This window comes from Lathamus discolor, chromosome 3 (genome assembly GCF_037157495.1).
Source record: "Lathamus discolor isolate bLatDis1 chromosome 3, bLatDis1.hap1, whole genome shotgun sequence".
In the NCBI taxonomy this organism is placed as follows: domain Eukaryota; kingdom Metazoa; phylum Chordata; class Aves; order Psittaciformes; family Psittacidae; genus Lathamus; species Lathamus discolor.
In genome coordinates this window covers 111,808,980-111,827,875 of record NC_088886.1, presented here as the reverse complement: position 1 = coordinate 111,827,875, position 18,896 = coordinate 111,808,980, and the positions used below count along the sequence as shown (strand labels likewise).

The 18,896-nt window shown below is 40.3% G+C and overlaps 1 protein-coding gene across 2 annotated transcripts in view; it reads left to right on the top strand.

Moving 5' to 3' along the window:
* GALNT13 (polypeptide N-acetylgalactosaminyltransferase 13) overlaps window positions 1–18,896 on the top strand; it is a 144,036-nt gene that overhangs the window by 89,285 nt on the left and 35,855 nt on the right. The window contains exons 8-10 of one of the 2 annotated variants that reach the window (XM_065671207.1): window positions 916–1,033; window positions 9,922–10,102; window positions 17,831–18,075. In XM_065671207.1, coding sequence (XP_065527279.1) covers window positions 916–1,033; window positions 9,922–10,102; window positions 17,831–18,063 — 532 coding nt within the window. In that variant the 3' untranslated portion in view covers window positions 18,064–18,075. Of the gene's footprint in view, window positions 1–915; window positions 1,034–9,921; window positions 10,103–17,830; window positions 18,076–18,896 lie in introns of those variants that run through there. The other variant, XM_065671206.1, reaches the window with a different exon arrangement.

Here is an 18,896-nt window from a genome sequence, read left to right as displayed (position 1 = left end):
GGTGCTGAGACCTTGGCAGACTCCTTTCGCCAAAATCCATCTGTTGCACGTGGTGGGTGCTGTCACCTCACACCCCTCCTGATGTCTGGACAGGTGGACAGGACTGTAGCACAGCTCTTGTGGCAATGGCTGCAGGGATACATTTGGGCTGAAAAGCCTGTGCTTGGGGCAACACATTTAGCTGAGCTAAAGTGTGTCTGGACCATGCGTCCCATGAGGTTCATTGAGCTGTGTTTTGTTGGGTATGCATTAGTTATGAATTGGTACAGCATCTCAGAGTGATGTTCCTGCAGACTGGGGTGAGCAGTTTTCATTTCATGTAGACATCAAATGCTGAAAAAAATAGAGCAGGTATTTATGGGGAAAGAGGACATCTTTACACAAAGAGAAGTTGCACTCTGACTGGATTTGCCTGTTGTAAGGATTTATAATCCTGTTAAGGGAGATTATGCCTGGTAATTTTATGCACATTTAGTTACTCTCTATGGCAAACCTGAGGCATTAAACTGTCTTCAGTAAGCATTTCAGATTGGATTTGAACTGCTGTTCTGGATGCAGAAGGCCAAAATTCCATCCACTTTACCATTACAATGCTCCTGAAATAATCTATGGAAATGTGATTTTGCGGGTAGGAAGCAATCCTGCAGGTCTCACCCAGGCAGCACTCTCATCAGCTCTGGGGGAGCTCTGCTTGAAAGTCAAGCACACGGAATATACAGTCAAAGCCATACTATTATTAGTAGTTTATAGTAGTTTATATTTAAGTTGCTGTGCATAGAATATATTTATAGTGAAAATGTCTGAGGTAGTGAAATGTACTGTAGTGTCACTTAATAAATTCCACAGTGTCTTTCAAAAGGTATTTTTTCTTTTCTTTTCTTTTTTCCTTTTTTCTTTCTGTTTGTTTTCAACTAGGACCCCTACTATGGCTGGTGGCCTATTTTCTATTGACAGAAACTACTTTGAAGAGATAGGAACTTACGATGCAGGAATGGATATCTGGGGTGGCGAGAATCTTGAAATGTCTTTTAGGGTAATTGCCGTTTTCCTTCATTTTCTGTCAACAAACACAGTTGTGCTGTAACGGTTCCTATGGCGCAGACAGGGCACTTCTGCTTTAGCTGTCTTGCAAGTCATGGGTTAATTTAAATTCTCAAGATATTTGGGAATGCCTCATTATGGTGTTTTGGTCCTTTTTACTGCATGAAACATTACTGTTTACATATTTCTACAGTTTCAAAATAATACATGTTTTAGTAATACCTTTGTTTATAAAAGAAATGAGGCTTTCTGTGAGCAAATACTAAATGACATAACAAGATAGAAATTTGTATAGTGCAAAAAAGTCAGATATATGTTTTAATAGAAGTTTTTGAAAGTGTATGTTGTCATGAACTTGCAAGTTCTGGCTGGGATTTTTATCCTGTGTGAGAGCTGAGCTCACAGAGAGATGTCACATCCTGCAGAAAAGTGACGATCTCTGCTGCTGATAGGTATGTTGTCCATGACAAGAATAAAATCTCTTTGAGTGAAATGAATTTACTAATTGTCCTTTAGACAGGAAGCAGGTGGAGCAGGTATTTCTAGAGAAGATCAACTGGGAATATGAAAACATTTTCAGGCTATTTTTCTATAAACCGTAATGTTTTCCTTTCCACTAAAAATAGAAGGGTAGAGTTACTTCTGAGCATTAATGTTATAAATCAGGGGATTTCAACTTTTTTTGATGTATAGACCCCTAAGCATTTTCCTTGGATGTATATAGGCCCCTATATAGGAGCTTATTTTTAAATTCAGCCTGTTAGTAGACTTGTTTTTCATGTCTACAGAGATGATCCCTGGAGCAGAGGGTAACTAGTGCTGCTTTAAAATGTTGAATATGTGCCTTTCTTAGACTAAATCTTCATATTACTACTGCTCGTTTTTCACCAAATACTAGAGTATGTGATTTCTGTAAAGCTAATTTCACCTGTTTCATTGAAACTTTGAGAATTGCTGAGGCACATTAAATCCTGACAGAGGGAACTTCGAAGGAATGCGTTACTGTTGGCATTAGCTATCACTTACAGAAAACCTTTTGCAGCACCAATTTGGGGTCATTACTGTGGAAAGGTCCTGTTCGCATTAGTTAGTCTGAAATATTTAGCTTTCCTTTTGGAAGAACACCGGGCTTTAATCATAAAAATTATAATCCCTGAAAAACCAGAGGGACAAACAAGGCAATTGTAAGAGTCCATATTATTGGAGAATACATGGGCTACTTTTGGCAGTGGCTAATTTTCTAACAAAGATACAAATATTGATCATTTTTCTGTCAGGCCTTGTAAGTGCATCAGAATAAAATAATTACAATTCCATGGCCCTTTTCTGCTCTCTCGCATAATAGATTCGTTTTGGCAGAAAGCATTTGATCTTCTGCTGAAAGCAGCATGGGAGCATGCATTTGGCTTCCATCATATGGTAGAGAAATGTCCTAAATAGGGTATTCTTAATGCATACTCTTGCTCAAATAATTCTAGTATATTTTGAAAGCCTTTCCTAAGAAGTTTAGCAGTTTAATGGTGTTGTTCTGTCTTCATCTTGGGCTGTTCTGCTCTGGCTGTTGACAGCTGCCTAAGAAGCTCATTGGGGTTCCTAGCACAGGTCAGCCAGCTCATGGTCAGGATGATTTGGGGTTTGCAGTCAAGCGCAGTGCAGGTTGAGCTGGTACCTCTGCCTTTGGTACAGTTTCTCCTTCCTCAGCATTTATGTAATTTATATTATATATAAAATAACACTTGGAGGGTCTGTTTTTCTTTTGTGTGTGTGTGTGTGTGTGTTTCTTTTTCCTTCCCTGAATAATCATTGCTTGAGTCCTGTTTCAGTTGGACTTCAGTTCTAATCAATGCTTATGTGAGTAAGCCAGTGATGGGCTTAACTTACATAAATCTTTGTGAGAATACTGTTGTGAGATATTAATTTCAGGTTTAAATTAAAAATCTCAGTCATAAATATGTGCAAAGATGAAAATCAACAATAGCCATGGTCTCTGCAGAAAGCCCTAGTGATAAAAGCAGGGAAGCAGCTCTGCCATTATTCTTATGTGCTAAGACTAAGGGGTAGGGGGAAGCAAGGAGAGGAAGCCCATGAATTTTGGGCATCATATTAGAAAAAATTACCTTATGTCTTCAGAAGATTTTCCCACTTAAACTTCAAGAGAAAACGAGCCCGGAACGTGTGCATCAGACTAATGCGGATCATAGCATCACAGAATGGTGTCGGTTGGAAGAGACCTTAAAGACCACCCAGTTTCAACCTCCCTGCCACAGGCAGGGCCACCTTCCACTAGACCAGGTTGCCCCAAGCCCCATCCAACCTGGCCCCAGGGATGGGGCAGCCACAGCTTCTTTAGGCAACCTGTGCCAGGGCCTCAGCACCCTCACAAGGAAGAACTTCCTAATATCTAATCTAAATCTCTCCTCTGTCAGTTTAAAGCCATTTCCCTTGTCCTCTCCCTACCTGCCCTTGTAAAAAGCCCCTCTCCAGCTCTCTTCTTGACCCGTTTAGGCACTGGAAGCTGCTCTAAGGTCTCCCCAGAGCCTTCTCTTCTCCAGGCTGAACAAGCCCAGCTCTTTCAGCCCTGTCTCCATAGGAGAGGTGCTCCAGCCTTTGGTGCATCTCTGTGGCCTCCTCTGGACTTGCTCCAACAGGTCCATGTCCTTCTTATGTTGGGGGCCCAAGAGCTGAACTCAGCACTGCCGGGGGGCGAGGAGGGGGAGGGCCTCACAAAAGTGGAGCAGAGGCGGAGAATCCTCTCCCTCAACCTGCTGGTCACGCTGCTGGTGGTGCAGCCCAGGACGTGGTTGGCTATGGATAGCCAGATCATGATGAGCTTCTCATCGACCATCACCAAAGTTCTCCTTAGGCCTCTCTCAGTCCAGTCTCTGCCCAGCCTCTGTTTGTGCTTGGGATTGCCCAGACCAGGTGCAGGACATTATGCTTGGCCTTGTTGAACTTCAGGAGAGTCACATAAAAGGGCACGGTGTCAAGAGATAAATAAAATGATTACATGCTTCCAGTGCCTGGAAATTGCCATAGGAATGCCAGGCAGCCTTGTGATGCTGTTACTTGGTTTTTAGAGCCTTCATCTATAAAGAAAACCAAACGTATAGTCAGGTACATCAGGTATGGCTGGATCGATAAAATGCCAAGGCCTCTGCAGTTAAAAAACTATCTGATGTAAAACAACAGCAGAAAATTGCTATCAAAGAGTGCCAAGTGGCTGGGGAGGTTCCTCCAGCAGCTGCATTACAAGCCTGCAATTATCCAGCAGGTTTCCGGAATATCTCATTGCAGACAGTAAAATACTGATGCTAAATCCTAGTTTGGAACTGTATTATAATAGGTGTCAGCTATAAAGACATTTCTGGAGCTCTTACTGCGCTGGATGTTTTTATCATTGAATGGGAGCAGCTTAGTTTTGGTGCTGGTCTGGTATTTAGAAAACAGAACCAAAACCCCCTGTTTTGCTAATCCCTGCATCCTCAAAAAGTGTTACAAATTGCCTCCCTGAACATCTTCATGGCCTCCTCTGGGTTCGCTTCAACAAGTCCATGTCCTTCGTATTTTGGGTGCCCCAGAATTGGATGCAGTACTACAGGTGGGGTCTCATTTTTTTGTAGGTGTTCAGACTGCTTTACAACATTCCCTACTGAATTTGCAACATTAATATACATCAAGAGAGCTATTGGAAAATATTTCATTAGCAACATTCATAATACAAGTTTTAAAGTTTGGATGTACTTTATATGCAGTAGCAAATGCTGTAAAAATGTAGCAAATGGAACTAGATGTAAAGTGGTAAATCAGGCCATACAGACAGTGATTGTGATGTGTATTCTTTATATAATGCTGATTATATCTTTGAGCTGTGGTCACCGTTTTTTGGCTGATGTCCTGTTCATCCTGTGCTTCTCTTCATCTGCCCACCTTCCTCATCTTTGTTTTAAGAATCATGATATGGAAATCCAAGTCATCTTGCTCTTCTCAGAGGTTGGTTTACATGATCTCTAAAGTTCACTTCCAACCCAAACCATTCTATGATTCTAAGTTTTTCCCAATATGCACAAATGATTATTAATAAGCAATTTTTCAGCCTGACTCTATGCAAGTCAACTTTCAGATGGAAAATTATAGATATAAGAGAGCATTCAGACATGTTTAAATAAACAGCTTTAGCAGAATTGTTGATTTGGATGACTGTGTAGTTACAGTGCATAACTCCTGATGAGGCTGGAAAGGTTGCATATATGTGAGATTATTATCAGGCGTACACCATAACATTGAAATGTGGGTGAATGGAATTTTCGGTATATAAATGCCTAATCGCCTGGCAAACATATTGAAACGCTGTCTCTGTGCTTTTCAATATTCCTTAGCTGTTTGACTGTATTTATTAATTTTAAGCGTACAGTTTGCTCACAAATTGTACTTAAAATATATTTGTGCACTTACATTTAAAGGGTACATTTTTCTCTTTTTTTGTCCTGCATTATTTTTTGGTATGTCAGGATTCTCACTTTTCATAGGGAAAATATTCAGGATCACAGAATCCTAGATTGGTTTGGTTTGGAAGGGACCTTAAAGATCATCTACTTCCAACCCCCCTGTAGCTGATTTCATTACAGAGATATTTGGTATTAGAGTTTTCAGGGATTTTTTTTCCTGATTATTACTTACGCATCACTGCATAGCAACAAACAAATTTAACTCATTTAACGTAACTGTGCTTACGTGTTAACCTTCTTTCCAACTGCAGTAATCTTTGGGGATTTTTTTTTTACCGTAGCTTTGATCTGTGCATATGTGTGGTAGATGTTTAATCTAAACCCATCGTCCATAAACACGTATTTGGAACAATAGAATCCCTCTATGTAAAGAAATGTTTGTTAAAATGAAGTAAATAGAGTTATTAACATGTAAGGTGTTTGATTTTGTGTTTATATCTCTGCAGCCTGAAATTTTAGTTTTATTTTAATCTAAAATGTAAAGAGTCTTGTATTTCTTTTGGAATTAGTTTAACATGTTTTGCCATTAAAGGGATTTGCAACAAAATTATACCCCCAAGCATGTGGCCATAACCAGTAGAGCAGAAGTATTGTTTATAGGGTTTAATTGCAGAATGCAGAATTGCAGATGTGCCAACATCTGGGTGTTGGGCTGCATGTTGTCCTGTGTCTGGCTCACCCAGAATCCCTGCCCATGCTATGGTTCCATCTCCATCAGGTGTAGGTGTCCACAGACACTGCTGGAGATGTGACTACAGCAGTGCCGCTGGCAACAGGCAGTCACAGCCTTGTGCTAAGGAACAGAAAGTGCTGACAAAATGGGAGAAAATGATAAGATCTGCTTTATGCAGGCTGGAGAGATTCACCTGTATAGGACAAATCATGGGGTGTGGTGTTTCCTTTCTTGATATAGGTAGATGACAAGTACTCAGGCTGCCCAGAGATCAGAGTTTAATGCATTCATTCTATGCAGTAATAGGAATGGTTTTAAAATGTCTGTGAAATCAAAGGCAGTTCTAAATAACTCACGCCTCTATTTAAAAATAGATAAATTACATGGGCATATACAAGCCTTAGTTTTAATTCTATGGTGTGCAAAGTTTTGCCACAAACACTGAAGGAATAAGTATTTGTAAGCAAAAAGATAAATAGAAAATGGGTTAGTCTTGTGTGGAAAGTTAAATTATAAAGAGCTCATTTTCCAGACCTAGGAAATGGGGCAGATCTGCTGGATCTCTTCTTCACTGAAACATTTCAGTAAGTGGCACTCTGGAAATTATCTCCTTAGTCAGGAAGGGATGGATCGAAATGAGTTAGTGCGTGGGTAACAGCTAGTGCTGAAGATATCAGGCTGGGGACAGTCAGGAGTTTCTCCACTGTAAAAGTTGCAGCTGGATGCTGGGGTTTTTTTAATTTGTTTGTTTGCTTGGTTTTCCGCTAAATAGCTTTCCACAAAAGGTGGGGAATAAACTGGCAAAATGTGCTGAGTTGAAAGATGCAGGGAGAGACTTCTGAAGTATGATTGAAGTGCTGTGGTTGGAAGAATATCTGATTTGGGGGAATTCATGGACTGGAGAGGTTTTTAGGGGCAGAGTTGGTGGGCAGCAAGTCTTGGTGTAGCAGTTTGGTGGGAGACACTGGCTCCCTTTGCTGCTGTTTTTGTAGGAGGAGAGAACCAAGATAACTAGAGGGATTATAGTAAAGTAATAATTCATAAAATTGTTGCCATGCCTTGAAAGATCTAGGCATGTTGGAGGAAAGATATAGTTCATTGGAAATACCTGTTGCCCAATCCATAGGATCAAGTAAATTCTATCCCTGGAAATTCTGCTGGATTAAAAAAATATGATGAATGTTAAAATGAAAAAGACTGCAGTAAAATTTAATTACAGTTTCTCTCAAAAATTCTTGGAGTATTACATGGAACAGTCACCAGTGTCAGTAAAAGGCTTCTGGCAGATACTGAATACCTGAGTGGAGGTATTGTCTGGAAAGAGTTCTTCAATAGCAAAGTACGAGGGACAATTTGCCTAGAGAAGCTGTGGCTGCACTGTCCCTGGAAGTGTTCAAAGCCAGGCTGGATGGGGCTTTGAGCAACCATGAACTAGGAACTAGGTGATCTTTGAAGTCACTTCCTCCCAAACCATTCTGTGATTCCATGAATTTGGGTATTCACTGTGGTTGCAATGAGAAGTGTATTACCATACACTCTTCAATGTATTACCAGAGTTTATCTTGCCTGTGTGGTGAACAGATCTCTGCAATCTCACAGTCCTTGACCAATATATGAACTCTTGGAAAGTGTTGTTTTACCAGGGGATATTCAGGAAGGTTGATTTATTTGGGGTTTTAAAATACTGAAAAGATGAAAGTCCTTTTCTTCTAATGAGGATGCAGGTTCATCCACATTCCTATGAGAACTGTAATAGATAGCAGATTGTACCAAGGACAGCCAAAAAAGGGCTTAAAAAAGTGTACAGGAGCATACTTAAAAAAAAGAAAAATAATAGGGAGGGAGGAATTTCCTGCCAGGGCAAGGTAGGGGAAGAGCAACAGTGACTGGGGAGATGCTGGTCCCCAGACAGAGACTGTGGGTTAGAGCTCACCTAACATAGCATTTGCTCATTACTGCCCCGCCTGATGAGTTACCCCCAGGTTACTCTGAACATATTAGTAGTGCGTATTTCCATTGTAACGCATGCTTCTGTTTGGTACCATCATGTGTTTGCTGGCATCCATCAACTTGAAGTTTCACCTGAACTAACTAGTTGTCACTGAGCTGCAAAACACAAGATGTTGAATATAAGAATATTTTGATGTTGTCATTGCTCATCCCAGCAGAGTACATCACTTAGCATACTAATGAAATTATATAAAGGGATTTAGCCCTAATTAAATAAAATCTGCTTAAGTTACTATGGTAACTTATGTCTGTGTCGAGAAGCTCTAATTACAAGACAGTACTGGCATTCCTGTTTAAAACACTCAATGGTTCTTAAATTCTGTATCTTATTAGCAGAGGTATTGTAAATTTTAGTCCTGATGGCTGCTTAGGAGGAGAGTAAAGCAGAGGGTGGGACAAGCCTAAATACAGAGCTGGGCAGCTGTTGATACCATTGTTTATGCCAAAATGTTAGTGAACCTTAGAGAAGAGTAAATCCCAAGGAATTGATCTTGTCTGGTAGAACAGCAAAACTTTCACCGTGTACGCTTCGCTTATCCCTGTTGTTCACCTGGCTGCCCGTGTTCAGCTTCCAATTCTGCAAACTTGGGCATTCAGCCATCCTTAGTATCTTCTCTAGTTCTTTTCAGGGCCTGGAAAGATGGGAGCTTGCAGAACAGCGGTTGATATACAGAGGTATATCATACCACAACTCTAGTGATCTCACAGAGAAATAAACTCCTTCATTTAACAACCAGGCATTCAAGTCCAGGATTATATGTTGGGTTTTTTTTTTTTATACTTATGCAGTCATAGTGAATGCACTGAGCTTACTCAGAGTATAGATTTTGGCTCCAGTAGTGGACAGGGACAGTTCGCATCTAGAAGTTCACCAAATTCTCTTCTTTGTCTGTAACTTTTTTCTTTTTTTTTTTGAGTTGATCATGGTACTTACTGACATGTGAACTAGAGAAGATGCGTTTTGCATCTGTTTCATTTCTGTGGTTCTGTGATGTTCAGAGTTACCTGTGCTTGCTGCTTTCTGTTGCTGTCTGTGACAGCAAAGACCTGCCTTTGCTTATGATGGTCATGGACATGTTTGTGCTTTGAAAAAATACACATATTTGTATGTAAAAGTTTTTACTTGTTTCTTTCCTCACAAGAGGAAATATTTTCACACTGAGAGCAAGCAGCTGTTGGAATAATCTCCCCAGGGAAGGGGTGGACTCCCCAGTGTTGGACACTTTCAAGATTCAGCTGGGCAGGGTGCTGGGCCATCTAGTCTAGGTCATGCTTTGCTTAGAAAGGTTGGACCAGAGGCTCCTTGAGGTCACTTCCAAGGTGGTATTCTGTGATTCTATGAAATATGAAATCATGGAAAATTCAAATACAGGTAGTATACGTACCCTACACTGAATCTGTTCTGACACCTTTCTGAGGTGGCGCTTTGTGTAGGTTTACGTTGTAAGGCCATGGAACCAGATGAACCATTCACACAAGCTTTCACATTGCAGTTAAAGTCTGTGCACTTTCCTTGCTGTCAAGAGTTTGCCGCTGCTGTTTCACTTAAACTTTGAAATTTCCTGTTGAATTGTGACCTGGGGAGATAAATAGGGAGATAGTGCTAACCCATCTGTCAGAGTCCCTCCTGCTATAAACGCATCACGGTTTGTATTTGTTTTAGTCAGTGTTTTCTGCATCTTTTCATTTCAGATTTGGCAGTGCGGCGGCTCCCTTGAGATTGTCACCTGCTCACATGTTGGCCATGTTTTCAGGAAGGCAACACCTTACACCTTCCCTGGTGGCACAGGGCACGTCATCAACAAGAACAACAGGAGACTGGCAGAGGTCTGGATGGATGAGTTTAAGGACTTCTTCTATATAATATCCCCAGGTAAGAAATTATTTTCTGGTGATATTATGATCTGTAAAGCTGTCTGGGAAGAAAAGGGAAATACAAATGTAAGGCACATACAGGTAAGTGTAGACATATGTATGCACGCATATGTACTAAAAGTTGAGACATAACAGCAAAAGTGCTTTCAAAATTCAAGGGAATGTCTTTTCGATATGTCAAAACCCTCTATATCCTCTTCTCTTAGGAAGAAAATTAACACTATCCCAACTGAGACCTGGACAACACGATAAAAGTATTAGTTAAGATTCCTTATCTCCTGAAGATCATAAGGTTTTTTTGTTCCAGAACATTATTCTCATAATGTTAGTTTGCAACCAAGTAGGAATGCTCTTTGACCCATTTAGTCTGAGATGCAGAATTTGGCTGGATCATTGGGATGATCCCTGAAAGTCCCTTCAGAGGCATCAGTGGGAGGGATGGTGGAGGTGCTCTGGGCCACTTAAAGGGAAGGAGCAGCCCTTCAGGGCATGCAGAAAATTTACCTGTTCACTTGAAAAATTAGGCTTGGAGACAATTCAATTTTTATCAAACACAGAATTTTAATTTTTTTTTCTCTCTAATCGAACACAAGAAACACAAATTTTTAAGGAGTAACCGTGACCAGGAAAAAAGAGTATTACCTTCAGTGCTGGCTTTCTGGTGAAGGCTGTTTTGGACCTGTGCTTCAAGTAGTCCTTTGTTCGCAGCCAACCTCTTAAAGCAGGCATTTTCAGCTAAGCCTCTTCTTTCTATAAATCGAGACCAGTAGTTTTATTTAACTTTATTTGTCTGAAATAAATTAAAAACTAAGTGTAATCTACTTCATAATGTTACTTTTCTTCTAAAGATTTGTATATAAAATACAAAGCTATTCTGGGTAGGTTTCTTACTCCCAACAGTTTTACTGATACCTCACAAGTGTACAGTTAATAAAACCTCAATTTCTTTGGTTCAAAAGCCAGAACATGCAATGCCTCATATATGAAAGCCAGTTATTTTTCACAGTATTTATAAATTATTACTTAAAATGTCTGTGGTAGAGAGTAGCCATAGACCATGTAAGCTGTTGTTGCTATTTTGTTGTCTGCTCTGGGATAATTTTTCCATTCTTCCATCTTTAAACTTTTTCCCAATTTAAATTCTGTAGTAACAGAAGCAGTTTAAATTTTCACTATCACCAAGCACTGAACCCCGGATCATGTTGCTATCCATATGAGTTTTGTGTTTCATCTCCAGCACAATTTACTGTTGTTATACCGCAGCTCATTCTGGCTGCAGACCCACTTGTTTCCACAAGCTGTTTTGGTGCTTTGATTTTTGCAGGGGTTTAGGACACCTCAGTCAATCATTAGGTGCCAACATGCAATCACAAGCTGTGAAGTCAGAAGAGTCTTGAATTCTGTATGGGTTATTGCATGTGCTGTGGCTGTCACAGTATGTGCTCATAAAATATTCTGTCTTGGAAAGCCCTTATCAAGCCAAAAACCATAGAACCATAAAAAAAATAAATGTGTATATAATCACAAGATACAAGCATGAAGCAATTCCTAGGGGAAAAAAAAAAAGAAAGTCGTCAGAATGATGATCCCCATCAGTCAGATGTTTGGGTTGACACTGAGTGCTTTTGGGAAGCATTTGCTTGGCTCTATCTCCAGCTTGCAGGAAGGGCCATCGCATCATAGGGGAGAGAGGTGCAGACATCTATGTCTTTTTGAGATACCTTCTTGGGTACATCTCCTTGTGCTGCTCTGGCAATAGGGGCAACAGCATGGAAAACATATGGAGGTATAGCTGGTCTCCTCAAGGAAAAGGAATTCTGTTCTCTCCAGGGAATAGCCCATGGGGAAAAGTTTCTTGGTCCAGTAGGAGGGATGGAACCAGGGAAGAAGACTAAGTGTTCCTGAGTTCAGGACCTGTAGTAACAAGAGCCAAACTAGTCAGTGAGGTGTACCATCCCTCACCAGCCCCCATTTTGTACTGGTGGCAGTGGGTTTCCTGGAGGGCAGAACAGGGTCTCCAGAAGCCATTGGTACCTTTGGATCCTGTTTGTCCTGTGCTCTCTGTGCTGCTTCTGAGTCACAACGAGGACAAGCTGCTGCCTTGGTCTGGAGGAACAGGTCTACTATTAAAGCTGCAGGTGTTTATCACCTCTCATGGTGCTGACTGCACAGGCATCATGTGCTGCACCTCGCGGGAGTGTGCCATGGATTTCACTTGTACTGGGTCTAACAAAATTCAACAAAAAACATACCACAAGTGAAAAACAACCATGTTGACAGGGTCCTCTTAACTAACGGAAATTCAGCTTTGTGTGATATAGGCAGGGCTGTGTCCCTTTTAATTATATCTGCCCAAATAAAGCTGAAAGATTAGGGTATACGACAGAAAATTTGGCTGTTTCTAGCGTAGTTGGTTTCTATTCTCCTACAAGAGGAAAGAAAAAATTTGAGAAAATAAATATAACACTGACAAATGAGTATCTAATGTGGTCTAAAAGTGAATTCAAAACACATGTAAGATGCAGTCAAGTTCCAGCCATAAATATATCACAGGGGATTAGCCATTCTTTAATTCAGTTCTCCCTTATTAAGTTCTTCTTTGTTGAACTAAATGCATTTCTAATAATTTACCCTGGAAGCATATATTTTCTTATGAGTGAGGCATGCAAGTACTAACAATGTACATTCAGCATGTAGTGTGTGGGGTGAATACATTGCATTCCCTTTGCTTTTATGTTCTGCCTTGACAGCAAGTTTTTCAGGGCTGATTAAAGCATTTAGGTGAGCTGAAGCTCTAAAGGTACCCTACTAATGGCTATTTAAAATACAATACATATAAAATGAGATATTAACAATATGTATTCAGAGGCAACTGGAATAGTGATATACATGGCAGGATAATTTTAAAATTCCAGTTTTAAGGAGTGCTGGTTGAAATAGCTTCAGTGCTCACATTTCAGTTTAAAAAAAGCTTCCAAATTGGTTATGTTCTAATTTTCAAATTCCTAAATGCAACACTCCAAATCCTGGATCAGAAATTTTCCTTTTTTCTCTTTCTCTTTCTTTCTTCCATTGTTTTTCTCTTTGTTTTAGACCCTTCTAATTCAGGGCCCCTTTGTTTACAGTAAGATTCCTTATAGGGCTTGATCTTTACTATTTTATTCATTTATTCTTAAAAATCCTTTTCTCTGCAGAATTTACCCTGAGATGCTGAGTGATGGAAGTGAGGAATTTAGAGCTGAGCAAAAGGTTAAGTTTGGATGGAGAAATTAAAATAAAAAGACCATGTAAAAATATATCTGATTCAAGCTTGCCTTTGACTGGCTTGACTAATTCTCCAGCACATCTGCAAAAGCTGGAGCAACGCCTTCACTACAGACTTCCCCTGCTCTTCTCCTTTGATGACTTGATGCGTCAGAATACAATACAATAGACTAATTTGGAACCACCCCATTAAAAGAAATTAAAACTCAGGAAAGTAGCAATAGGAAATATCCTGTTGCAGACCGCCGTGTGAAATGGAGTGATGCAGTGGTACCTCTGCAGGTCTAAGTTGTTGAAATATGACATTTAGTTTTGCAAGTGGGTGAGGAGCATGTTAGATGGTGTAAAGCAGGACCTTAATCCTTTCTGCTTCTGGTTCCATTCTGAAGCTGTCTGTGTGGCGCAGCTATAGGAGGGAGTTGCTTGTTGTGGCCCTCTTCTGTCAAGGGGATGGATGGGCAGATGGATGCTCGCTGGGTTTGGAAGAGTGGTGAATACTGATGTGTCATCTTCTGAACTGGCCAGTATCCTGTCATTCAGCTGGGTGGAAAATGCCCAATTTGGACATTTAGAGCTGTGTGCAGATGCTTTTGATGGTAGAAGCCATTGTGAAGCCCTGTCTAGAAAGCCTGCATTTTGAACTTTCCACATTAGTACTTGTACCTGGGACAGAAATTACAGATTATTTCCTACTGTGTTAGAGAGGAGCTTCTGAAACCACTTGGGATAATTTTGCAGCTGCCTTCACAATTTCCTAGGTTTCAGCAAGCAGCGGGGGAGGAATTTTTCAGTGACATTTTTTAACTTGGATGTCCAGTATTAGGCTCTGTATCCTGCATTTCATCAGCTGGTTTCCAAGGTGAGAAGACATCCTTTCTCTCATGAATAAGACCAATTCTTGCCGTAGGCCATTTTAATTTAGGCTCCTATACATAGATATAAATGCAAGGCTATCTTTAACAAACCATTTTTCAGCACTGACATCCAGTGAGATACCATGCATTGCAAATATAGCTTTCCACAGCAATTCTTTTGGGAAGGAAGGCCACTAGATGAAGCATCCTTTTTCTCCCTCCACCTGAGGAGGATATTTCTTTATCAGTTTCCCTATCAAAATTTCCCCAGGTTGGCACCTGGCTGGGATCATTTTGCCCATTCTTTTATACTCATATGATGCCAAGGTGGCTCTAAAAATGCAGACTCCATCTGAAAAGATGGGAAGATAATAAGCAATCAAACACACCCTGCAGTGTTTTGGCTCCAGGTGCAGGACTGTGCAGGGAGGGAGGGAGAGAGACGTGCCTTCCACACCCCTAGGTTATCCTGATGGCTCAGCTTCCACTGCTCCTAACCTCAGGATGCAACTCAGTAACTCCTAGGTCATTCACTTGCGATTGTTATTTATAGGTACAACTGTGGAGCCAACACAGCATAAAATATTTGTTTTTTTATGATGATTTATAATGAAACAGTTTCTTTTTGTTAGAAAAGTTAGGGTGAAATGTGACTGTTTTTTTGTAATTATTGTTATTAGTTTTCTTTCTGTGAACAAAACTGCTACTTGCTTCTGATATGAGCACAAATCAGCAGAAATTTAGTGCTTTTAAATGTACTCTCTCATTTACACAGTTACACATTTGCATATTTGCACAAGATTATGATACCAAATTCAAATAGAGAACCTATGGACAAAACTCTGTTGAAATAAAGGGTGAAATTAGGTCAGTAACAATGGTGTTGGCAGGACAGGATTTCTTTAACTTAAAACGTAGTCTGTTGCTGCTTCAGTCACTGGAAAAAATCTCAGTGTAAGTCTCCATATATTCTGATCTTTTCTAAAGTTATTTATGAATATGATATCTCAATTAATGATTAAAATGTGATGATGATGTTCCCTGGGATTAAGAAGCAAATGGAAGAGAAAGGTATTTAGGGGCTTTAGAAAATAAAGTTGATAACATTTAAACTAAAAAAAATCTTCTCAATAAAAATGCATAGGAAATAATAGATTGTTTTATTAGGTCCTTTCTAAATGTCAGAAATTGTTCCAAGTAAGACTGCTTTTTTATCCTTTCATCTGGCATGCATTTCTCTTAGTTTATTAATCTGAAAAACAGATCTGATAATTCTGTTGGAGAACAAAGAAAGTTGTATTTTAGTAACTAGGTCTCTGAAGTTATTATCCATCAGCACACGCTCATCTGCCCAGTTCTCCTCTGGGACCTGATTCATCTGATTTCTTAGATAATGTCCTAAGAGAAAGAAGAATGGATGGTTGCTCACAGTGGTATTGTGTTAAATATATCTCCCACCATAATTAGGATGCACACCTAGTAATTGTATTTCAAGGTAAAAGTCTTGATCAGTTGAGTTCTGATTAGCTTTCTTGTGGCTGTCTGCATGTGAAAATATAACTCTGCTGAAGAAGAGCCCAGCTGAAATTTTCTGTGGTCTTAGGCATATTTAAAATTGCTGCCTTCCCTTGTCTTTGCGGAAGCTGAGTGCGGGCAAGAATAAAATCTTATTTCTGCTGCCTTTAAATTTGGTCACCCTCTGTGTTGCCAGCTTGTTCATGCCATGTGCTCAGGTGAGTTTGGAACCACAATTTTACATACACATGTGCTGGATATGGCTGAATTAGTGTAAACATCCTATATATATTTAAAAAAAGAAAGAAAAAAAAATCTATGCAAAGTATTTTGAGTTAAAAAAAATGGTTAATTTCTGACAAGGTGAGAGGTTGAAGGAGCAGGTCGTGTAGAACAAATACTCTATTTGTGTCATTTGTCATTGATGTGTGGGGAAGCAATGCAGTTTTATTTTCACTGTGTCTTCTGGAGTGAAGAGTGGCTTTGCTTTCTGTCTGGAGTACAGCCCCAGGGTTGTGAACACTCTGTTTGTTGAGGTGGCTATGGGTTTGAAAACTGAGAGTAAGATGACAAAAAACAATTGTAGTAAGGACCTTTTACCTTTTTGTTTAGTAAAAATACTGTATTCGATGAGGAGGTTTCAATTTTTCTTGGCAAATTAGGAGGCTAAGTGTCTGCAGCATGATTGCAGCCTGAAACTATGAGCCAGATAATTCAGGGGAGCTTAAAAAAAGTCTCAGAAATGCCAGATATACTTCAAATGGGATTAAAGGAAATGTCTGTTTCAGGAAAGGAATTTATGAATTTGTTCCAAAAACCTGAAGAGCTGCTGAGTATTGAGTATTTAAGGTCCCTTCCACCTCAACCCATCCCATTCTATGGTTGTATGGTTGCCTGTGTTACAGTTGACATCCCCAGCACTGCAAAGCCTGTCTCGTTTAGGATGAGGTCAAACCAGTGCAGAGTAACTGACTTTCCTCCCAAATCAGTACAAATCCTCACAGTTTTGTGACTGCAAAGCGTTTTTCTTTACTGCTTGCAAAGTGCCCCAAAGGGAAATGGCCAGCCTCATCCCACTGAGGCAAAATGTGCCCAATGCAATGCCAGACTGCAAGGCAGTAGTTCTTTGCTGTTACCATAGAATCACAGAATGGTTTGGGTTGGAAGAGACATAAAGTTCGTCTAGTTCTAAGCCCCCTGCCACAGACAGGGACACCTTCCACTAGACCCGGTTGCTCAAAGCCCCATCCAACCTGGCCTTGAACACTGTCAGGGATGGGGCAGCCACAGCTTCTCTGAGCAACCTGTGCCAGGGCCTCACCACCCTCAAAGGGAAGAACTTCTTCCTGATACCTCTGTCAGTTTGAAGCCATTCCCCCATGTTCTGTCCCTTGTCCTTGCCCTTGTGCACCAATATATTTTTCTCATATGCAAAAACATCTGTCTTATTTTATTGTTTCCAACACGTGTGTCTGTATGTACCCAGATGGAGTGCCATGTAGCTACCTTCTCAGCCTCTTCCAATCCCACAGCACAGTGTTCCTATCAGCCTCACTCCTTTTTCAAGTCGTTCCAGCACATCTTATTCCATTCAGCCTGTGTATTCCTAAATGTAGGCAGTTATGTCAATTTATGCATTAGAATACAGTATCTAATAATTCAATGGAAATAATTACATGCTCAGAATAGGCCTGCATTTGCACAGTCAGCTGAAAAAGATAATGCACATAATAGTACCATTTCTCCATACACTTAATGCATTGCTAAACCACTTTATCTTCTTAATAATCAGTTAGTATTCAATTCGCATCTCCTACCTAGTCTGTTAAAGTCAGGCTAAAATGCAAAGTTACATTAGTTTTGAAGCACTTTGTTTAAAGCATTACTGAGAATTTAAATATAGTACTTTATGATTTTAATTTGGGATTACAAGATAAGTGCTTGTGTTTTACTTGGGTTTACCCAGCAGATGATGTGCAATCCTCCTTTGAAGTGTAATTATATAATTAGGTTGATAATGACTGTATCAATTTAGGAAGCAAGAGCTCTTGATAAAACATTTTCCCTCTTCCCTTACCTATTTTGCATTTTAGTGCTAGCGGACTGCCAGAGCTGCAAGCCAACTTATTCAAAAATAAGTTCATTTAACCCAAGATGTTATGATCCTGCAATGAAATACATGTGGTCATCCTTGGGCGCCTGCGCGACAGCTGAGCTCTGTGCTGGTTCAGTTAGAAAAGCACTCACCCAGAACGAGGAGGACTTTTCCGGGAGAGCAGAGCGCTGCACTGTGAATTGGGCTGCTCCCGTAGTCTGCGATGAGTAGGAAATGCATCTGCTAGGGATAAAAAGAAGGAAAAAGAATGGGGGGTGGGGGGGTGGGGGAGGAGGGTGGGAGGGTGGAGAGAGGGAATAGGAAAAAGGAAAAAGGAGGGGGGAAGAAAGCAAGTACAAAATTTAATACAACTTTTTCAGTATCATAGTTCCCAAAGGGATTGGGAACTATGTTCAACCAGCTGTAGGGCTGAATGCATCACAGATGAGGGTAGAAGTTTCTCGTGGTTACTCAGTCCCAGGCTATGTGTTAATTCTCCCTTGACAAATGTGAGTGCATTCATGTAGGTACTCTTAAGTGCCAGAAATGTTGAGTCTGTATGTATAGGAAACTGCTTGGACAGACCTTTACTGTGGTACCTCTAGGAGGAGAATCAGTGCAGCAGCTGCTGAGCTACAGCTTACTGAATCCAAAAAATACCTTTCTTCTATAGTTTCTCTGCTTATATTTAAGACAGTAGTATTGAAAATGTGAATCATATTGATAGCCCTTGCTTACTGAGCTGCTGTGATTGAGGGAAAAAAACCAAACCAAAACCAACAACAACAAAATGACTAAAAGCAATTGTGCTGCAAGATACTTATCTTTACAGTGTTAGTCACTGTTCTTAACTTTTAAATTAAAAATTATATGTGTCTGTATATACACACAGATTTTTCTCACGGGTAGGTGAGGAGGTGTCTGAGATGAAAAGTCATGCTAAAACTGGGGGTGATTTCTGAGGCTGTGTGCCTGTGCTCTGCGGAGGGGATGCTGCAGCACTGCCAGGAGAGGGGATGTAAGGATGGATGGGGCTGGCTTGTGGTTAAGTCCAGGGAGGTCAT